The sequence below is a fragment of the Cololabis saira genome, chromosome 8, assembly GCF_033807715.1.
Source record: "Cololabis saira isolate AMF1-May2022 chromosome 8, fColSai1.1, whole genome shotgun sequence".
NCBI lineage: Eukaryota > Metazoa > Chordata > Actinopteri > Beloniformes > Belonidae > Cololabis > Cololabis saira.
In genome coordinates this window covers 31,595,514-31,616,752 of record NC_084594.1, presented here as the reverse complement: position 1 = coordinate 31,616,752, position 21,239 = coordinate 31,595,514, and the positions used below count along the sequence as shown (strand labels likewise).

The 21,239-nt window shown below is 37.8% G+C and overlaps 1 protein-coding gene across 1 annotated transcript; it reads left to right on the top strand.

The window, feature by feature from the left end:
* Nucleotides 1-2,189: 2,189 nt before the first annotated feature.
* On the top strand, nt 2,190-21,164 carry stx18 (syntaxin 18). The gene is made up of 11 exons (XM_061727772.1): nt 2,190-2,384; nt 14,482-14,549; nt 17,180-17,295; nt 17,461-17,538; nt 17,675-17,741; nt 17,853-17,944; nt 19,580-19,671; nt 19,878-19,936; nt 20,145-20,214; nt 20,316-20,396; nt 20,492-21,164. Exons 1-11 carry the CDS (start codon nt 2,190-2,192, stop codon nt 20,585-20,587), a joined length of 1,014 nt encoding a protein of 337 aa, XP_061583756.1. The 3' UTR covers nt 20,588-21,164.
* The last annotated feature ends 75 nt before the right edge of the window (nt 21,165-21,239 follow it).

Below are 21,239 nucleotides of genomic sequence, written 5' to 3'. Positions count from 1 at the left end.
GCCCCTCAGAATTGTCATATATGTCATATACTGTCATATGTATATATATATATTTATTTATTTACACAAATAAAATAATAAAATAATTACCGGTAAATATACATGGCTGTGTGCACATTGTGTATCGATTAATTTATTTTATGTACATTCATTTAAAACACATTCGTTTATTATACTATGTCATACTATTATAGATTTATTTACAAGGGGTTCTATATGTTCAAAATGTGTGTGTATGCATGTTTGTACATCTATTTATACATAGATACATAGATTAATACTGTTAACGTTGTTATGCAATATACAATGGTCTTGTCTGGAATTAATCAATAGATGAATGAAATGAATGAATGAGTGTGCATGTTCTCCCCACATGGGTTTTCTCTACATACTCTGACTTCCTCCGCACTACAAACATAGGTAATGCCTTTTAGGTTGATTGATGATTCTACAGATTGTAGGAGTGAGTATGAGCATGCATGGTTGTTTGTCTCATTTGTCTCCAGCAACCCCCTTGTCCTGTTGAGATAACTCTTCCATTTGTTTCTTCATCAGCCTTATTTTAAGGGTGTAATACTCCTGCTGGAGCTTGAGGACTGCCTCTTGTCTTCTCAGTACTGACATTTCCAAATCCATTCGTTCCGGTAACGTTGTACAGTGCGCTGAGGGTGCAGAAGTTGAACAAGAAGTTGCGTAATGGTCCCCAGAGTCACTTGAAACAGCTGCATGTGGACTATTAAGATGCACTAAGAGTGATTTACCGACGTTAGTTAAAGTCCTTTTTTGCTCTGTTGGAGGTACTGACGTAGAAGCCTCATGTCTGTCCTGCAGCAACACGTCTGAGAAATTCATCACAGACATAACTATTTGTGTTACAGTGCTGAACTGTTCAATAGATTGGTCTTCATCTGTGAAAGAGGGATTGTGTCTTATGTAAACAAAGAATACATTGAATAATCTTATTAAATGATACAACTCTTTACTACTAACAAATAGGAATGGGCGATATTTTACCGTTCACAATATACCGTCAAAAGAATTCCCCACGGTAAGAATTTGTCATCTCCCGGTAAAAACGATAAATTCACGTTGATGACATTTTTGTGTAAAGCTGATTTATGGTTCTGCGTTAAATCAAGAAAGAAAGAAAGAAAGAAAGAAAGAAAGAAAGAAAGAAAGAAAGAAAGAAAGAAAGAAAGAAAGAAAGATAAATTCCCATTGATGACGCTTTTATGTAACAAACACGGCAGATCTGAGAGCAAGGAGCTTGAGTCATTACAGTTTTGCAGTACAGGTGGACTCATTTAATTGGTTTTTATTAATTCAATTTAATTGGTGTAGTTTATTAGCATTTTGTATTCTTTTAGAGCAGTGATTTGGGGCCTCCAAAGACTGAATGTGGTGATAGATTTATAGTTACAAAGGTGGAGTTGAATTGGTATTTTTTTTATCGTTATTAGGATAAATGCCAGAAATGATCGTGATACAATTTTTAGTCCATACCGCCCATCCCTACTAAAAAATAACATATTTTTCTCACCTTTAACTACATGTTTCTTCTTTCGTCTGATTTCGTCTCTCGCTTTTGCCAACAGATTCTCCCATTTTTTGTTACAGTCTGAAACTGTACGCCGAACCTGTGGGAAGGCGTCATTGATGGTTTGCACTATATCTCCCCAGGCACGTCTCTTGTCTTGAATCGATACTCCAGTGCTGCATTTCCCTCTGATTATGTCTCTCCTCTCCAGCATTAACTGAGCAAGGAGAAGGCATTCCTGCTCTGTCCAGTTAGGTCTCCTCCTTCTGCTGGGCATCCCTTCCACAGGTGGTAGAGGCATTTGTCTGGGACAGACACACATGTACAGTGATTACATGAGGAGTGTGCATTCAGCCTGTCACTGTCTAAAACAGTACAAAAATTTAGCATCTGGAATTAATACTGTTCACAATGATAAAAGAACAGGTAAAGATTTCCACTTAAGACTTTAACCCATAACTCATACTATTTAAGATATTTAAAAAGTAAGTGTGCAGACGTGGACAGAGCAACCACCAGCTGACTAATAGGGTGTGAAAGTTGCAGGATGTAAATACTGCATTAAGTAAAAACTATTAAGACCTTAAGGTAAAATCTGAGGCTTTTCCTTTGTGTCGGGGACAGCGGTCGCAGCGTGATGACGCAGCTGCTGATGACGTGTCGGTTTGTTTACAGGAGCGACCTGCGCGCAGACATGGCTGTGGATATAACTCTACTTTTCAAAGCCAGCGTTAAGACGGTGAAGACCAGAAACAAGGCCATAGGAATAGGCTTTGAATCTACCAAAGATGAGATTTTCAAGAGAAGCAGAACGAAGAGCGGCTTCTCGCAGAGAGCGAAAGAAGTGGTGAGTTTTAATGCCGGAGCTAGCTACGGCTAACCGCGCTAGCGTCTTGATGAACTGATTTATTTTTTACTTATTTTTAAATTTAACGGCAATATAAAATCTAAAAACCTAAGTTCAGAGGGGAAACTTGCGTTTACAGCTTTAAGACTAAACTTACCAAAGAGGAAGGCATTTTGAGGTCGGTATTAGCTGTTCATAGTGGATTCTTGCCGATTAAAACTAGTGAATGCAGCTCGAGCTCAATGGTCTTTAACAGAGGTGTCAAAAGTATTCACATTCATTACTCAGGTAGAAGTATAGATACTAGAGTTTAAAAATACTCCTGTAGAAGTTGAAGTATCAACTCAAGTTTTTTACTCAAGTAAAAGTATAAAAGTACTGGTTTCAAAACTACTTAAACTTTAAGTATACTTTAAGTTAAAGTATAAAAGTAAAAGTAATGTAAGGGGGAAAAAAGCCATTAAGGACAAAAGCCATTGAAAATGAATGTATCTTAGTATAATGCAAATATTTTAAAGAACCATATATGTGTACTATTGAGCATTAACATGTGTTTCAGAGAGCAGAAGATATGATGACTTGTTGCCTATAAGTATTGTAATGGTGCAAAAAGTCAAACTTCAGAGGCATGTTATCAATTATCCTAACCTTTATTGGAATGTACATCCAAGTTTAGTTGCAGGAATCTGAGGGAACGGATGTAAGAACAAAACTGGACAAGAACATCTGAAACAACCACAACCAAATTCACTCTATCCGGATGGAGCAATTTAACTGGATAGTTTTTTTTTAAAGGCCCAAATGAAATAGAGTAACGAGGCTGTTTTTAAAATGTAAGGAGTAAAAATTACAGATAATTGCGTGAAAATGTAAGGAGTAAAAGTAAAAAGTCGTCTGAAAAAGAATTACTCCAGTGAAGTATAGATAACCAAAATTTCTACTTAAGTAAGGTAACGAAGTATTTGTACTTTGTTACTTGACACCTCTGTGTATATGGGTCAAAGACGTGACGCTTACTTTTTCTGTCCGATGGAACTTTTTACCTAATAATAAACATAAAAATGAATAAAAAATATAACATGTATGTCTAATACGTTCCTTCTACATGTGCCCACTCTTATTTTATTTAAACATGTTGGTTATTGGTCATTTTCTGCCATCTGAAGTGTGAAAACATCATGTGGGGTGACCGTCCGGCCTTGACTTCTGTTTGGACAACTGGTTTTAAATCACATTAAAACAATTTAAAAATAATGCTTGCCCTATTGGGCATACTTTCCAACTCGTTTTAGATTTATTGACAAAGTTATGGAACATTTGTACACACATTTCAATCATAATACACAAACTAATCTTGTCCGAATGTGTTCATTGTCTGAATTATCATCTGGGGTGACCATGAAAAAAATACAATTGAGGGACTTTTATATTGACTGTCATCTCAAAGAGGATGTTACATCAGCCAGTTACTCATTGAGGGTCCCAGAGAGACAACCTGCAGGTCAGTAGTCTCTCTCTCCTTTACAAATAAATCCTCTTTCTAACTGCTGCAGTGTATACGTCACATTTTGATATCATGTGGGGTGACCACCCTAAAACTGTAAATAATTCGTTTTATTTGCAAATCTATATTTTGAAGGTAAATTTGTTAGTGATATGTGGTGAGAAGTAGCTAGCTTAGATCATATAGCTAACTGTTAGCCTGTTATATTTGATTAAACTTGAAAGCATCATGTGGGGTGACCACCTGTCATGTGGGGTAACCAACAAATGGCAATTCTGTATCAAATTCAAAATTGAATGTCTATCAGTTTTGGTTCAAATATAAATTATTGGTATAGCATGCATAAGTGGATACACCTTGTACACATTTTAAATCAGTTTTATGAATTTTAGAGTAAGTTAGAGGGTGACACTGCCATTATGGATAGAATGTATTTAAAAATGGTTTTCAAAAAATGAAAGGAAAAATGTATCTATCTTTCTTGAACAGTTAATTTAATTACTGATACTTATTAAAATATAAATTTTGTTATGGAAATCTATTAATTTTGAGATAAATGGTCGCCCCAAATGACGGTTTAAAGGTTTAAAAACACTAAAATACCTTTGTTTGAAGTTTTCACATACATGTATGTGTACACTACATTTCAAATGTTTGGAAAATGGCCAAAAATATCTTTATTTTAAGTATTTTAAAAATGGGCTACTCAAAGGCCTTATACGTCTTTGACCCATATATGTATATATATATATATATAATTTCAGTGACTCCGACATTAATTTTATTCCCAATGAAGGGCAACAGGGAAACAACCTGATCTCTGATTCGGAATAAACGCTGATCTGCTCTGCACAAAGTCCTCACCAGCAAACATGCATGAGTTTGTAGATTCCTGTTATTACAGAGAAATGCTTTTACATCAAGTGTTGGATTATAGTTACTATGTAGGTTTTTACAATTAACCTCATGTTGCCCCTTGTAGCAGGTAAAGTCGTCTACATTTAAAGTGGATCAAAAACACACTTGCATGTATTGTTTTTAACAATATGCGTTTTAGTCTTGGGACAACTTTGATTCAATGTTTTAATCCATGCCAACTGTTGACTTCTGTACATATATCAAGCACACAGTTCTTTGACAGACTAGCATCATATGTAATGAATAGCGTTTATGAATCCTCTCTAGACCTACTTGGCATGGTGCCAGTGATGTTATATCATTCATTCCATAAAATCATAATATTGTTGTTAAACTTGAATGTTAAAGAATAAAATTAGTTTGGCAGTTTGTTTCAGACAAGACTACATTGTCTTTTGCCCTGCCTTTCATGTTCAAAACAGTCTGGTATATCTGCAATTTTTTAATTCCTGTGTGTTTATAGCTAGAGAGATAAATAGATAGATCAAACCAAAAACATGATTGATTGAATGAATGAATACTTTCAATGTATTATGTAATGATTGAGGAAAAATTCTAAATAATTTTTTCAAAAATTTAATTTTGCAGTCAGACATTTAGCCCTACATGAATTTCGAAACTCTGTCACCACCAGGCTGCAGTATGTTTACCTCTAATTAGATAATTAGGGCCCGAGCACTTACAGTGCGAATGCCCTATTGTTTCTGTAGGTATTTTCCTTATCCTTGTTTTTTTTTTCCTTCTTCCGACGAAATGAGGGCCTTTTTGCCCCCCTAAACGTGCCCCAAAAGTCACCAAATTTTGCACGCAAGCCAGGCCTGGTGAAAAATGTGATATTTCATGGTTTGCATTAATGGGCGTGGCCTAATGGTTCAACAGCGCCCCCTAGAAAACTTTATGCCTCAAGCCCCACAATACGGTTTGAGGTACAAATGCACGAAAATCGGAATCACACCTGTATCATGTCGCAACTTAAAGAAAAGTCTCTTGGTGCCATGGCCGAAACCGAACAGGAAGTCTGCCATTTTGAATTAATCGTGTAATTTTGGCGCAATTTATGCCATTCCTTCAGCAGTTAATGCGGCCCGAACCGTAACGTGCATCCAGGTGTATTATACATCAAAATGTGCATCTCGATCCTGCGACGATGGGCATTACTTTTCTCAGTCAAAAGCGTTGCCGTGGTGACGATAGACGCCAAAAAGCGCGGCCCCCCCCTTCATCTGATTGGTCCATATTTGATAGTTCCTACTTTCTGCCATAACTTTTGAATGGTTTGATATAGAGAGTCGTGGGTGGTGTCATTTGCTAAATGACATCTACATGCAAGTCATACAAGCGCTTCCACTGCAGCACGCCTGAACGTGCACAAGGGTGCGAGGGCCCGTTCATCGCTGCTTGCAGCTTTTAATTTAAATTGATGTTGATGAATACTTAGTTTCAAAGACCTGATATTTTTGTAAAGGAAATTCATTATCTTCTGTTGAATTTTGTCAGTATAGTACTTCACATGTTGATCCGATCATCATTTCAACTACAGACTGTACATAAGAAAGAGATGTAGCCATCATGATGTCACCTACTCATTTGTTAACTACGGTAATGCTTGCAAGCTTTTAGTTTGACGCATGGCCATCGCTTTTTAGTATTATTGGTCTTCAGTCTATATTCAAAAAGGTGGTAGATCTGGAGACTAACACCTCAAACCTAAATGGAAAGTATATGCATCTTAGAGCAATATTCTCAAAGTGACCAAAAATAAACTTGTCAGAAGGAGTGGATCTAGTTAATGGCACCATGATCAGTTTTGGGAAAATGTTGAGATGTAATATTTGAAGAGTCAAGTTGATTTTGCTAATCAGACGTGTTCATCAGACACACGTCTGATTAGATACATGATCTCAGGTTAATTAAATCAGGTTGCATCATTTTATCCAAAGGTAGTGCTTTAAACTACAGTGAAATTTACAAGAAACAACACCTGAAGACAGAAGGAACAAACAAAACAGTAAGAGCGGGCATTTTTGAGGGGGGGGGGGGTGTTGTCCAGGATTATTTTATAATTAGATATGTTGTCATCTTAAACAGATTAAAAGCAAAACAGGCATATATTTTTCCCATGTTTAGCATAAACAGCATAAACAACTCATTGTTAACATGATCACTGAAGTCAGCTTAAAGTTCGTTATACCAGAAAGTATTCATAGTATTTACTTGAACTTCTACCATTTAACTAAAGAGGTTCTTCTTTGTGGAAAAATGTTTAGAGCAAGCATAAAACTTTTCTTATGCTCAATTAAGGATTTTTTGTTTTCTTTTTCAAAATGTGCAATGAAAACACTGATGGAATTTGTTAACAGATTCTCTCCTTATTGCCTGTTTAAGCTAGCTGTATGTAAAATACATATTTTGACATTTGAACACATTTAGGGGGTCCAAATCTCTGTCGTAAAGCTGAATGCCTGTATGTCTTTTAGATGACATGAAATATTATCCTGGACAATGGACTCTACACTTTGTGAGGCTAGTTTTCTTGGAGGAACTGAAAAATAAACGCCACTGTTTGCTGCTACGGTTCGTCCCTCTTCCCCTTTGAGTTGATGAAGTTGATAAATGTGCTCTATTGTGTGATGGCTCTTGAATTGCTTGTGTCATTTTTATCAGTATTCTGAAAACTACAGCCTTGCATAATGAGCATGTCAGGTGGGACTTCCCAGACCAAATTAATTATACCTTAAATAATGCTAATGCTAAAACACTTGCTCTATCCAACAGTTTATCTGGTGGCTAAAAAAAAAGGAATTTACAAGATAGTATTGAATTTTGCTCATAAGAATGATCAGAGGTTGCAGAGACAATAATGCAATTTTTGTCAGTACCAGTGAGGTTTTGTACCAGAACAACTTCAAAATGACTAAAAGTCACTGCATCACAGCTTCCTATGACCCTGAAAAGAAGGTTAACCCTCTTTCACGTCATATCAGGATGTTACATTTAGAGAAAAAAAATAGTTAAATCCGTACTAGATCTTAGAATTAGATAAATACAACCTCAGATGAACCACAGTACATGTCATTATACACTTTCGCTATTTTATAAAAATGCAAAAACGGTGTGTGAAAAACTGTGTGCAGCTCCCCAACTGTGAATGTATACTGCATTAAATGCTGACGAATTGTAATGAGAGAGATTAACCAAATTTTGAATGTAGGTTGCATTTTTAAATGAATTGCCTGACAGGAATATCACGAATCTCTTCAAAGGCATCCTTAAGAGTGACTTTCCTTTTAAGAAAGAAGGCTCTAACCTGATGGCTCCAACTATCGCACTGAAGCATAAAACTTTACAGCTGAAGTTTTTGTTTTGGTCTAGGTTGATATTAGAAAGGGTAGTGGAATAAAACAGCTGCTGATTCAGAAGAAACCAAAACCTATCCTGTGGTGCCAGCCTTGTGCACTCCTTTTCCCCCTCCTGCTGTCTCCTTCACATTGAAGATATCATCTCAGGCCATCTCAGTGCAAAGTTTTGGTAGAAATTGAAATTGCAAGTCTGGAATGTCCTGACTGCTTAAAGTTATGTTGCGGTTTTCATCCACATCTCCCCCAACTCCTCTATCGATTCTTCTTTATACAGCCTGACATCTGCAGCATTTTTTTGCCTGAGTCGCCTCTTCCCATGTATGATTCCATAAACATGCTGCAATAACATTTTCTTTCGGCTCTCAAACAATTTCTGGGGAAAGCCGATCCTCCCAAGAGCCAGTGATTAAAGGTGGAAGATCAAAACAGAGAAAATATTAAATTAGGTCCCCAGTAACAATGTTGACGGCCGGCACCTAATGCACAACAGATGTGGGTACCCTTCAAGACATGCATAACTCTCTCACTAACTCTCCTTCCCATGTTCCCATTGAAGCTTCACAAAAATAGAAAGAAAACATCAAAGTTGACAAATACACAGTGGTGTTATGAGATTTTTTTTTTCCACTCAAAGATCAGCACAGCGAGAAAGGAAATGTAACCTCTTTCAAAGCAAATGGAAGAAAAAAAAGTTTTCATTGACTAATAAGAGGGCTAGTGTTTGCAGGACAGGGTTTGGTCAGGGGAATCTTTTGCCTCATAGGGGCTGGTTTGGGGCTCTCTGATCTCCATTTCACTGCTCACCTCATCACTTCCCTCAGCATGCTGCCCTTCTCGAGTTTAAATGGAGGAGGTCACTCTAAAATTGTTAAATTGGGTGTAGAAAATAGTGCTTGGCTCCCCACTGAGCCTTCAGTATTGGTATTTCAAAACTGGCTCCTTTTCACAGTGTTTTCTTTGAAACGCGGAAAAGTGCGGCCATCAGCCAGCTCTTAAAAGTATGTTGTGTTATTAGTAGGGCTCTTTCCTGTGAAAACTTAACATTGAAATAGTATACTATATTTTCAAAACATTTAGCTTGATTTTCAGTTATTTAAGTTATTTAAGATTTTTTTTTCAGAGTCATGATTGAGTCTTTTTCTTTTTTTAAAAACATCTATGGTTGAGATATTTTAAAGTTAATCCACTCTTTAGAAATGCGTGTGAACACAAAATTAAAATGTTTGATGAATGAATCGCATTGCGCTGTTAAAGACCATTAATAACCACGCAGATTACAAGTTAAGCTCCAAACTTTGTAGTATAATTTTATCATCCTCTAAAAAGGTATTGCAGCTCACATTAAATTGGAGTGGATAAATCACTTTTTATTTTAATTTCTTCTTGTTTTTATACTTATTTGAAGTTTAATCGTTTATGTAAAGAGCAGCAGATGACACAGCAATGACATTTATGTGCATAATTTATCTTTTTTTTTTTGTCATTTTCTTTTCTTAATGCATTACAGGAGACTTTGTTAGGTAAACCCTGCTGACATGTTGTTCACAAGTCAGGTCTGTACTGGACGGTTTGCAGGGATCACCCTGGGATGAACACTGCTTAATGGTCTCTTTACCAGTGGACATGATCTCAGTGGTGTTTTCCCATGAAAGCCAGTCAAATTGAATTTTCAGCCAGTCTTGACAGCAGAACCCACATTTACACACAAATACAAATATATCTTAGGTTGTAAGTAATTCGTTGGACTCTAAATACTGCAGACTTAGCTGTTTAACTTTAAAAAAAAGTGTCAAGCTCAGTAGAGGAACGTTAAATATTTAAACGTGTAGCAAGACGGAAGCTACAGCTGTTGGCACTTTGAAAAAAATATTAAAAGGCTTTGCGATTTGACAAATTTTAGTTATTGTGATTTACAATCCCAGAAACCTTAAAAATTCAAATAACAGCTGGCTGCATTCTTGAGCCCGAGTTTTAAAAATAAAGAGCCTTAACCACAACAGAAATACAACAGATGTGAAATCATCTGTTTGCACAGATGATGGATTTAAAGAGTTTAGACTGAACTCTAGAGTGAACTTAAACTTTCATATTGAAATGACTCATTGATGCTGAACGTGTGAAATGAAACTGAAGCCAATAATGCTTTGTTCAGAACAATGTACTGTATATTATTCAGGATTTTCTAGTTGTGGTCACTATTCATATTCTGTTTTTGAGGGCATTTCAATTAGAATAGGTCAACTGAGCGGCTTGTTTGTAGCCGTTGAGGTACAAATTTTTCAAATATTATTTTCCGAGGCTACAAAAACGTTCTCAGTTTATGTGGTTTTATTTGAATGATTCAGGTTATTTTCGACTTTTCACATCTTTATGGCAGCAATGAGAGGTTTTCTTTTCAGAACAAAAGCGTTTACGTCTCTTTGAGCTTTTTATAAAACGTATAGCATTGTTTATTGTTATAAAGTCATTATTAAACATCATGAAATCTTTTTGCTCTTATACATGTTATAATTTGTAGACATTTATTTCAAAACTTTAGTCTTTTTTTGTTTGTTTGTCTGTTTAAATATCCATTTCATTACGTATTTATTATGGCCATTAGTATCAGCAGTGTTTGCTGAACAACAGTGGTTGAAAAAAATATTTCTGTTTTAGTACCAATGTTTTTTTTTTTTCTACACTTTCAATTACCATCCTGTCATACTACATAGTTCATTTTTGGGTTTAATGCATTTTTTAAAATTGCGTCTGAAGGGGGTGATGCTGAAAACACAACAAACAAATTCAAAGAACCTGTCTAAAATCATGATACGTTGTGAAGGGATTTTCCTAAAAGCTGTGAAATCTTTTAAAGAGAAATCTGTGATGGAGGGACTGTTATTAACATTGTGAATGTGTAACAGAGAGTTTTGACTTTTTTTTGACAGAACTTCCCCATTATTTGATTATGATGATCGTTGTGTTGGAACACCTCTGACGCATGTTTTTTTTTCTTTTTATCCTAACTGACTTCAATCCTAACTCATCACTCGCTGCGTCTTTACACAGAGCCAGTGTTGACGCAGTGTTTATCATTCATATTGGTGACCTGCGATGACTAAGTTTTTCATTAGTTTGCATCTGACAGCTCCAGCCTTTCCATCTGTTTCACATGAAATTGATTGTTGAAAGGTGATTGTTTCAGATTGCAGAGATCAAGTTTCCATTGACATTATGTCCAAAACCGACCACAAGAACTCTCTCAGTGGTGATGTCACCAGCTCGGCCCATCTCACTGAGTTCTGGCAGCAGAATATTTGCAGGCTGTGACTGACAAAGATATGCTAGTTCATTAATTACTTTGAGTTGGTTGAGAAGGGGGAAAAACTGTGACACGTTTATTCAGCACAACGGCAGTCTGTAGGAGCTTCAGCTTTTTGCTCTTTGCGGGACACACTGCATTCATTGATAGTCCCCCAGTGTTGCTAAATTCGTAATGCATGAGTCAGACTTCCCATTACACTAAAAATGTTTGGTTAACATTTGTATCCATGCTTGATCTGACCTGCATGATCAAACGTGAACTTTATAGCGAGATGTATGCAAGTGCAGTGTACCACATCTTTGAACGGGATTGTTAATACAACTTTAGGATATATCCAAAACAATATCCTGCATGTAAATATTCCTTAAGGCTTTGCTTGATTGCTTTTTGTTTGTTTGACAAACAGAGTAGAGCGTTCAAACTGAATAGAGTTGAGGGGACAAACTCAGCCCATTAGCGAGTCAGACATAAACATGATAATAAAGTCAACATGTGGCTTGGTCTTCTCCACTGAAGCTTCCTCTCTGTATCAGACCCCGTATGTTTAAACACAACATGGCATGGCGTCAGCATGGATAGCCCACGGTCAGGACCCTCAGTCAGGGAGTTAAACCAAAGCAGCGCAGTCATCATCAAATTCTGTCAGTTACCTGGATTTAGCAAAGCAAAGAGCCATCCAAGCTCTTAAGAAATCTGCAAGCTAAGCCTTTTCTCTTTTCTTCCTCATAATAATCCCCCCTGATGGTTTGTTTGGGCTCAGTCAGGGCTGGAGGGAAGCAGGGGGAAGGAGAAAGTGAGGAGGTAAAGTGGGGGTCTTTTGATGATGACGAGATTAGATATAGCCCGGCAGACTGTCTCCTCCTGCCTCCGCTGCGAGCTTTGCCTCACACACACCTATGCCGGCTGGGTGTATATATACACAAACACACATGCTTACACATCCTTACGCGCACACATGCATGGCGAGCCGCATGCACAAGGCCACCCCCTTCCTCATTGTTGAGGAATTACTTGCTCTTTAAGGTCTTAAGTTACAAGAGCAATTGATCCCTCTGACCCCCTGCAAACCCTTGAGGTTGTGCTGGGAATCTGAGCTCCAGTGTATACACACTGGAGACAGCTCAACCCCCAGAGCAGCAGGCTCGACACTCCCCTGGACCCACACAACACACACACGCACACAAACACACACGGTCTGCACTTATTTGTTTGTTTTCTGATTCAGCAAGTTCCAGTGGTGAGGATTTAGCACTGCCTGCTGGTCAGAAAGGTGCAGTACCGGGAACTGCACCTTGGAGTCATATATACTCAGAACAAAAAGTTGAAACCGAGTTCTGATTTCAAGCAGAAACCACAGATAAATTATTCATGACATGTAAGAGTTTATACTCTCCGTCATGTGGCAGCCGAAGATCATTAGTGGAGCTCAAATACATGTTACCATCGCTGCATTCTTTATAAATAACCGTTTGACCACTTGAGCCGGTTCTGCTGAAATAAATAGTTAATGGCAAAGATAATCATGCTGCTGCTGGTCTGGCACTACAAGGCCTGACCTGTGGCCTCTTCGTGTCATCATGCAAAAAGACTGTACAGCTTTTTGTGCAACCACGCCAGAGCCTGCTGTCATGTTGAAAAGTGTCATTCAGGCTTAATGTCAGTAAGTTTAAAGGAAACCTGAAAGTTTGCACACATTTCAAATGTTTTTAGTTTGCTTATTTTAGCACCACATTGCAACAAATATTTAATCTTAACATTTCAGCAAAACTTGTCCCGAGACTGTAAATGATTAAACATGAGCTCAGCTCTTTGATGCTTTCAGCACGCATTAATCAAAAGTTACTGAGAAAGGTTGCGTAACCGTGACAGTGTTTTAAAATACTTTGAACCACAAGAACAGGTTTGTTCTCCTTGACCCTCCACAACCATCACGACCCCTCCAAGTTCAATTGCGCTGAACCACAATTAACCCTTGACCCCAAGTAATTATATCATTACAAAAGTCGGCCTGCCTTGTCTGCGTTTGTGTCACTCAGTTATTTATCTTCGCAAATAAACAGCTCTGTATTTCTAAATGGGATTCTAAGTTTCTAAAGTATTTGTTAACTCTGTGCGTCTTTAAGTATTTCAGTCATAATTGGGAATAACAAATTATCCTATTATTATTTTATTTATTTTTTCATTTTTCAGACGTCAGCTGAAACAAAACTGCTTCGAGTCGCCCTGATGTGAAGATTGCGTGTTTAGAGACGCTATTAGACGGCTGGTGCCTGGTTACTTCTTACAGCCGGGGCAATTTGATAATTGAGGCTGTTAGAGTGGGAAGACTGAAGGCTGAAGACAGCGCCGTTATGCTATCCAATTAATCCCCCATGTTCGGAGGTCGCTGTCACAGTCAAACTCATTGTGTCATATTTCAATCCAGCGTTTGTCATCTCCAGGATTTAACAGGGCCTGCTGTGTGCATTCAGACCCACTTGTACCTTGCCAGCAAGGCTCTGCGGACAGGAAAGCAATTCTGTCTTTTTTAATATTTGACCAAATTACAACAGCAAATATTGGATCGAACCAGGTTTCCTCTGGTTTCCTTTTGCACACATAAACGTGGACATTTTCTCTGTGATAAATAGTAACAGATCAGAATTTAAAGTCTATTCAAGATCGCTCTGTCAGTGCTCTGCATGCAGCAGCTCATAATTTTATTTATGAAAGCCGTTTCTTGAGGGGAAATTGCTGGTTTGAGTCCTGTACGTCCAGGAGCTGATGAATTGCCCTGAGTAAATATTAAGAATTCGCTGAAATAGATGGAATCTTGGTTACCTGTCACATCCAATATGTATCAAATGATGCATTTTCTCTGTCTATGGCTGAATTTAGCAGATACATTATTTACATGTACATAGTGCCTAGTACCTAACTTAATTGAAAAAGAAGTTTAAGGGTATGACATTCAAAAAGACTCAGTGACATGAAAATCCTTAATTGATGCGTCTTCTCACTTTATATTGGCAGATCACGAACATCACCAAGCTTAAAGACTTTCTGCTACAGCACCGAAAAGATTATGTGAGCGCTGGAAGGTAAGAATCTCCAAACAATCACGGTCATCAACAACAGGAGACAAGAATAGCAACAAAACCCTTAAAGCCTGTAGATGGCGTAATGACGGGATGAGCATTTTGACAAAAGTCAGAGAAGGTCAGGAGTCAGACTTATTAGATGGGACTTTAAATTATGTCTTGTGTGTGTGTGTGTGTGTGTGTGAGCGGGTCTGTCTGTCTGCTGCAGGGGAGGCTGCTGGCATAAGGTCAGCAGCAAGTAGGGTGGTCTGCTGAGGCAGACTCCAGTCTAATTGTCTGGAATAATTGAGCTGCAACCAAGTGGAGAACAAATCACACCAAGGGATTAATCCAGACTTTCCTCGGCTGAAGGGCTCTGTGTATTTTTTTGTTTTCTTTTTTCTTTTAAACGTGGCTGTTTTGAGTAACCTAAGTATTATTAGACGTGCTCAGAAATTCTCGACAAATTACATTGACAAAGTGATATAAATGTGAGAGGTTTGAGTGCAGTGAGATTTATTGGGTGAAAAAGAAATTCTTCATTTTGTGTGAAAGTTGTCAACTCTTCCTTGCAAGATTTCAACAGTCGTGTAAAAGTATTACACCTCTCACTGTACTACTATCATCCTAACGGACAGTGTGAAGCTAAGACGAGATCACTATATCGAGATGTCCTGAATCGTAGGGTACGGCATATGAAGAGGGACGTCATCAGCACTGAACAATAAGCAAAACAAGAACAGAGGCTGAACTTCAGTAATATGCGAGTCCCATAAAGCTAGTTTTAGTTTAGGTTTTGCATGTTATTTTTGCTTTGGATTGGTTGCGTTAATTAATATGTAATTTCATGCTGAATTTTAATTGGCTGGTCAGTAAAATCAGTAAAATCTGATTAAAATCATTGAATTTCTGACACTGTCAGAAAACGATCTTATTATAATATTTGATATTTAGTCACAAACCCTTTTGAGTTGACCGTCATTGAACTCCTCATGCTGCACAATTTAGGAATACCAGTTTTGTGCTATGGTAGAAGATATGGCCACAATTCATTTGTTATCTTTGATCTGCAACAACCAAAATGTATGCAGTGTATACCAGGGAGAGAAGACAACGCTAGACACATTTGGTGTAGCTAAAATTGGTCACACAAAAAGTTGTTGGTGGTGCCTTAAAACTGAATAGAATGTTAAATAAGAAAATAAACATTATTTATGAATGTGAAACGGTGTAACTTTATACATATAACCCCATCGATAAGACTCAACACTTTCAGTCTGCATCCAATTAACATAATTAACACTTTCAACACTACAATCCACAATGCTAATATTTTGCTTCTCTGTTCCCGTCACGTTAGAAATGTAAACCAAGATTGTATTTTGCTGCTTCTTCCGAAGCACAATGTACAATAGGTCAGAGGGGTGCAGTGTCACTCTGGTATTGGGTGGTAGGGGGCGCCCTCTGCTGGAGTTTTAAGGCAATTCATTTTTTCACTGGTTAAAACAAATTGAATTATCAGTTAAAAATCTGTTAAAAAAAGACATGTTTAAATAGACTTGTTTTAGTTTGTTTTCATTCTCCCTTAGCCTGTTTTTTTTAATTGTGGAACCAAAATCCAAGAGGCCGAAAATCTATATGATAACTTGTACTCCGTCTTTAAATTAGCAGTCTTAAAACCCTCCAGGTATATAATTTACAGTAAGAAAGCCTGCAGTTTAGAATTGATCCAGGCCAAGATGCACAACACTGTCAAGTTTTGTGACCCAAACTGTTCCTTTGCTCATAGGGGCAAATGTGTGCCTTCTGTACACCAGATTCATAAAGCATTGCACATGTTTGTGTTTTATAAAGGTCCATGAATGCATTCCTCTAATGAATCATGTGCTTGTGAAAACGTGGTTTGTATCACATCCAAATGAGACCCCAAAGCAGCTCCGGGAAGCTTAAAGCAGCGTAAGTCAACTGTGACCTGCTGCCAGAAAATCACAACGGCTCACAGTACTTGTTCTTCTCTTGCACGTTGGCCAGACCTTCCAACACCACCAGAGCGGTCATTTATGCACACGAATGTTAACACGCAGCTGAAGTTGCATGTCCATTATCTAATGGTTTACTGAAACAAACCACTTTAAACAAAAAGTAATAAAAGCACAAAATGCGTAAAAAAGAAGAGCATGTGTATGCACCGTTAAACAATGCCTGAGGTGCAAACTTTTTCACTGCCCATTTTTCCTCTATAAATGGCACTTTGTGTGTGGGAAAAAATGCACAAAAAGCTGCACGTGCAGGTTTTTGCTGTATACACATTGTTTATACATCTGGCTCCTAATTCTCTCAAGTAGCCCATATGTAACAAGTAGCAGCTAAGATGATTCTGAAATTCTTCCTTTGCTCGTTGTGCTAGCAAGTCTATCAGTTCGACATATCATGAAACCCGGACAGAACTTTCCCAGCTGTCTGCTCGGTGTCGGTCTCTGCTCAGGGTGATGACGGACATCAGGAGTACAGAAAAAATGGTTGAAACTTTTCCCCTATGAGGGAAATGGAAGTAGTCTGTCATCAAGTCTTTAACTTCACACACTGAAGTTATTTATATTTTTTCCTTTTATACTTTCTCTGTTTTGTTTACAGTTTCCTGTGTTTTTCAGTCTTATTTCATCAGATCTTACCCGCATGACGGACAGTGAGCGAGACCAGATAGACCAGGACGCTCAGATCTTCATGAGAACCTGTTCTGAAGCCATCAAGCAGCTACGCAGTGAAGGTGTGTGCTCATACGTGGAACATATGGCCTTAAATGCTATTAAACATTAAAACAAAACTGTGATGTTCACAGATGCTCCTTCACATTTCTTTGTACAGCTCTGAACATTGTTGTCATTTGTGCCAGTGAACTGTTAATCACGAGTAAATGTACTATTGTCACCAGTGGAGAAGCAGGCGGCGCCAGTGCAGATTAAGGAGCACAGGGGAGCGGTGCTGGACCTTATTGAGATGTATCTGAGAGGTGCGTTTCTGTAACTGTTGTTCAGACCCCTCATTACCAAATCCTCCGGACTATTTTTATCGCAATCCATTTTTCTTCAACTGTCTCACGATTCATCTGAAATCCATCACTGTTTCTCTTTTCAATCTATTTTAAGGAGTATGCAAAATTTATTCTGAGCAAAGAGCAATTAGAGTGAAGAGGATGGTGGACAAGAAGAGGCTGTGAGTGTCTGCATAACTCATTCCTATACGATCACACTTCTTCACCCTACAGTTGTTGAGGCAGGTGAAAAATGCACATGATTCATATTACGCTGTGTTTTGTGGTTTTAGATCAAGACTTGTGCCCGAGCACCCCAGTCGTGTGGAGAAAAAAGTCGAAGTGGAGCCCACAGAGGAGAAAATTGTTAAGGAGGAAAGTTCTGGTAAGTGAGTTCTGAGAATTAGGACTCAGTTTCTATAAAGACACTAAAAGTCATTTAAGCTGCCATGCTTTATTGTTTTGCTGAATTAGCTGGTTTAATAATGTTTTTTATTTTACTATCTTTATTCCATAATTGGCACTTGGATTTTTGTTGATGTTTTACAGCAGATTTGAACTTTTCCACCAAAAATGCTTTACATAAAAAGCTAAACTCAAAACAAATCTATGCAGAAATTAGAAGGAGAGCTATCAAAGCAGTTAAAACTGCATAAAACTGCAATACAAGTAAAAAAAAAATATTTTTTTTAATTGGTTAAATGTACAAAAAAAAATAGGAGCATAGACATTGCATAAACGATTGACAAAAAAGAGAAATGCATAGCGTCAGTGGCAAAGTCTTTATTTGCAGTGGCAGAAATGAATTGGTTCGTAAATATTTTATTGTATTTTTCTCTGCATGTGTCCTCTGAGATTTTGGACCACTCTTGTTCTTAGACAATCCTCAGGCCTCCCCGAGTGCAAAGCTCCCACCACCGTCTGCTCTTCAGCTTCTCTTAGAAATTCTGGTCTGGACTCCTGATGAACAACACCAGTAACCTGGTACTTTCTGTTAACGTTTAGATCATTGTGTTGGTAAAAGCTCAAATGTTCCCCAAGGTGTTTTTTTGTTTTTTTCCCTCGTTGCTGGATCCTGATGTCGTCTTGTTGACCATAGCCCCCGGCCTGGTCTATTTTGGAGTTTAAGGGTTTAACATTCATTAATAAAAGTACCATCCCGTATATAAAAAGAAAAAAACCTTGAGCTTTTTGTACCGGGATTTTTTCAACTCATCAGGATAGCCTCAGTGTTTATCCTTACGCCTTTTAAAGGAAAAACGTGTGATCAACTTTATCTACTTCGGGAGAAAAACTGCAGACAATCTACAGATATTTCAAGCTTTCTTAAATTTTGGATCTCCCAAAAAGAACTGCTTAGAAAACATGTCGACAAAGTGGTCAACAACTGAGAACAATCTCAACATTTTAAAGTGGACCAGAAGAGGTTAAATGATAGGAAGGAAGTCGTCCAATGTCAAAGTTCAAGAAATCACTGCAGGAAAAGAGTCTTCATGTCCCAGAGGAGACATGCAGAAATCGTATCAGCAATAAAAACATAAATGCTTAATCACTGTGAAAGAAATGTGTTAAAAACAAAAACAAAATTAAAGGCCATGTCTATCAATGTATTTGTAACAAGAAACCATATGAATACGTGTGAAGAAACCTATTGCTGAAGTATAATATGTAAATAGGATAGGATATGTAAATTTTGAATAGATATGAATAAATGTAACCTTAACTGTGTGTGAACTAGAGCTTTAGGCTGTTCTTTAACATGCAGGGATACACTCGACAGTTAATCCCTGAAGTCATTACAAGATAAACGTTCAGGTGAACATTACATTTCTGATTTTTAAAACCAAATGTTAGCTATATTATGAAGTGCAGGTTCAGTATAACAGCAGATACACTACAATTAGTGATTGCTTTAAAACCACCGACAAGTAAAGTGAGCAATTCTGCAGCATTTTTGCAGATTATTCACTTCTATCTCCTTTTGAATTGGTTTTCTGCTTTGTATCTGCTCTTCCTTCAGAGAGGAGTTCCTCAGAAGTCCAGAGCAATTCTGTCAGCGTGTGGGAGGAGGGCCGAGTGGAGGATGAGCTGTCCCCTGAGGAGATCCAGATGGTGTCCCAACTTTTGTTTTTTTCCCTAATTATAGACATTAAATAATTTAGTGGCAAATTGCAAGCTGTTTTTCATTGCAAAATTGGCCACAGATCTTCACAGGTTAATGCAGAGTATCAAGAATACTAGTTATACTGAATTAATATCCAACATCTGCTGTGCATTATGCACTTATGAAGACGTTAAAGTCCTGTTTTTCTGTCCAGTTTGAGCAGGAAAACCAGAGATTGGTCAGTGAGATGAACAGCCTGGTGGATGAAGTGAAGTGAGTATGTTTGATGTGAAGATGTTTTCGGTGTGTTTCACAGTTGACTGGTCATGTTTGAAATGCTGAGTGAGACAAAACAAAAAAAATGACATTAACATGATCTAAAGATTTGGGGGTTTGCAAATTAAATTATTGTTTAATACTCTGATTGACCAGAAAACAGCACAGACATAAATGTATCAAACTTTTCTTTTGCACTCACCAGGCAAATCGAGGGGAAGGTGGTCGAGATTTCGCGACTTCAGGAGATCTTTGCTGAAAAAGTCCTGCAACAAGTAAGCCAAGTTCCCTCTCTGCCATTCCTCCTTTCACTTCAAATAATTCGTTTTTTAAGAGGAGTTTGTACATAAACTAATCATTGATCTTACTGTGACAGGAAACGGAGATAGACAGTATTCACCAGCTGGTTGTGGGTGCAACAGAGAACGTGAAAGAAGGCAATGAGGATATACGGGAGGTACGTTTTACTGCACAGAAAAACCTCTGCAGTTTTTGTTTTGGTCGACTATTTGAAGGAAAATCAATAAAATGTTGTTTCTTATCTTTCACAAGGCAATCAAAAACAACGCTGGCTTCAGAGTATGGATCCTCTTCTTCCTCGTCATGTGTTCTTTCTCTCTCCTCTTCTTGGACTGGTATGACAGTTAACGTAGGACTGGCAGTGGACTTTCCAACAGGAAACCGCCCGTCTCTCTGGCACGTATTGTTTATCTAATGAACAAGTGATGACAACACGGTGACTGAACGAGCGCCTTATACTGCTAGACCTTGTGGGAAAAAATGGTCCTTCACGAAGATTGTGTCACCGCTGCTGAATGATTCATCCTTTTCCCGAGCTTTCAGGTCGGCTTTGATGCGTGTTTGGCAAAATCTATGTGAACCACTTTGTCCAGTTTAGCAGCCTGTCCAGTGGACAATTTGTCTTTCTGTGTCCGTAAAGCTGATGATGAAAAAACTGTTTTTGTGAATGTGACCAGACAAAAACAAGATCGGGTGAATTCTGCTGTGTCCCCTGATTCCAATTCAAAAATGCATAATAACAATAGTGTTGTATTATTATAATAATAATAATAATAATAACAATAGTAAATCCTGAACAGGATTCACTGCACTTGTTCCTACTATACTATGACATATGCTTATCTCAGTCTAAGAAAAACACAAATGTCATCCACAGCGGCAACTGTATGAGCACTTTCTAATAAAACTAATCCTCTAAAATTGATTTTATTTTCCTCTTGCTTAAAGGTTCATGCATTTTATATTTATCTGGCTTTTAGATAACTTGAAGATGTATAGA

What these genes read in the sequence shown, in the direction of transcription:
- stx18 (XM_061727772.1), top strand. Translation starts at nt 2,190, where the DNA reads ATGACGTGTCGGTTTGTTTACAGGAGCGACCTGCGCGCAGACATGGCT. An exon ending in ATGGTGGACAAGAAGAGGCT is followed by an intron (nt 17,742 to 17,852) that starts GTGAGTGTCTGC and finishes TTGTGGTTTTAG; the next exon opens with ATCAAGACTTGTGCCCGAGC. An exon ending in CTGAAAAAGTCCTGCAACAA is followed by an intron (nt 20,215 to 20,315) that starts GTAAGCCAAGTT and finishes TTACTGTGACAG; the next exon opens with GAAACGGAGATAGACAGTAT.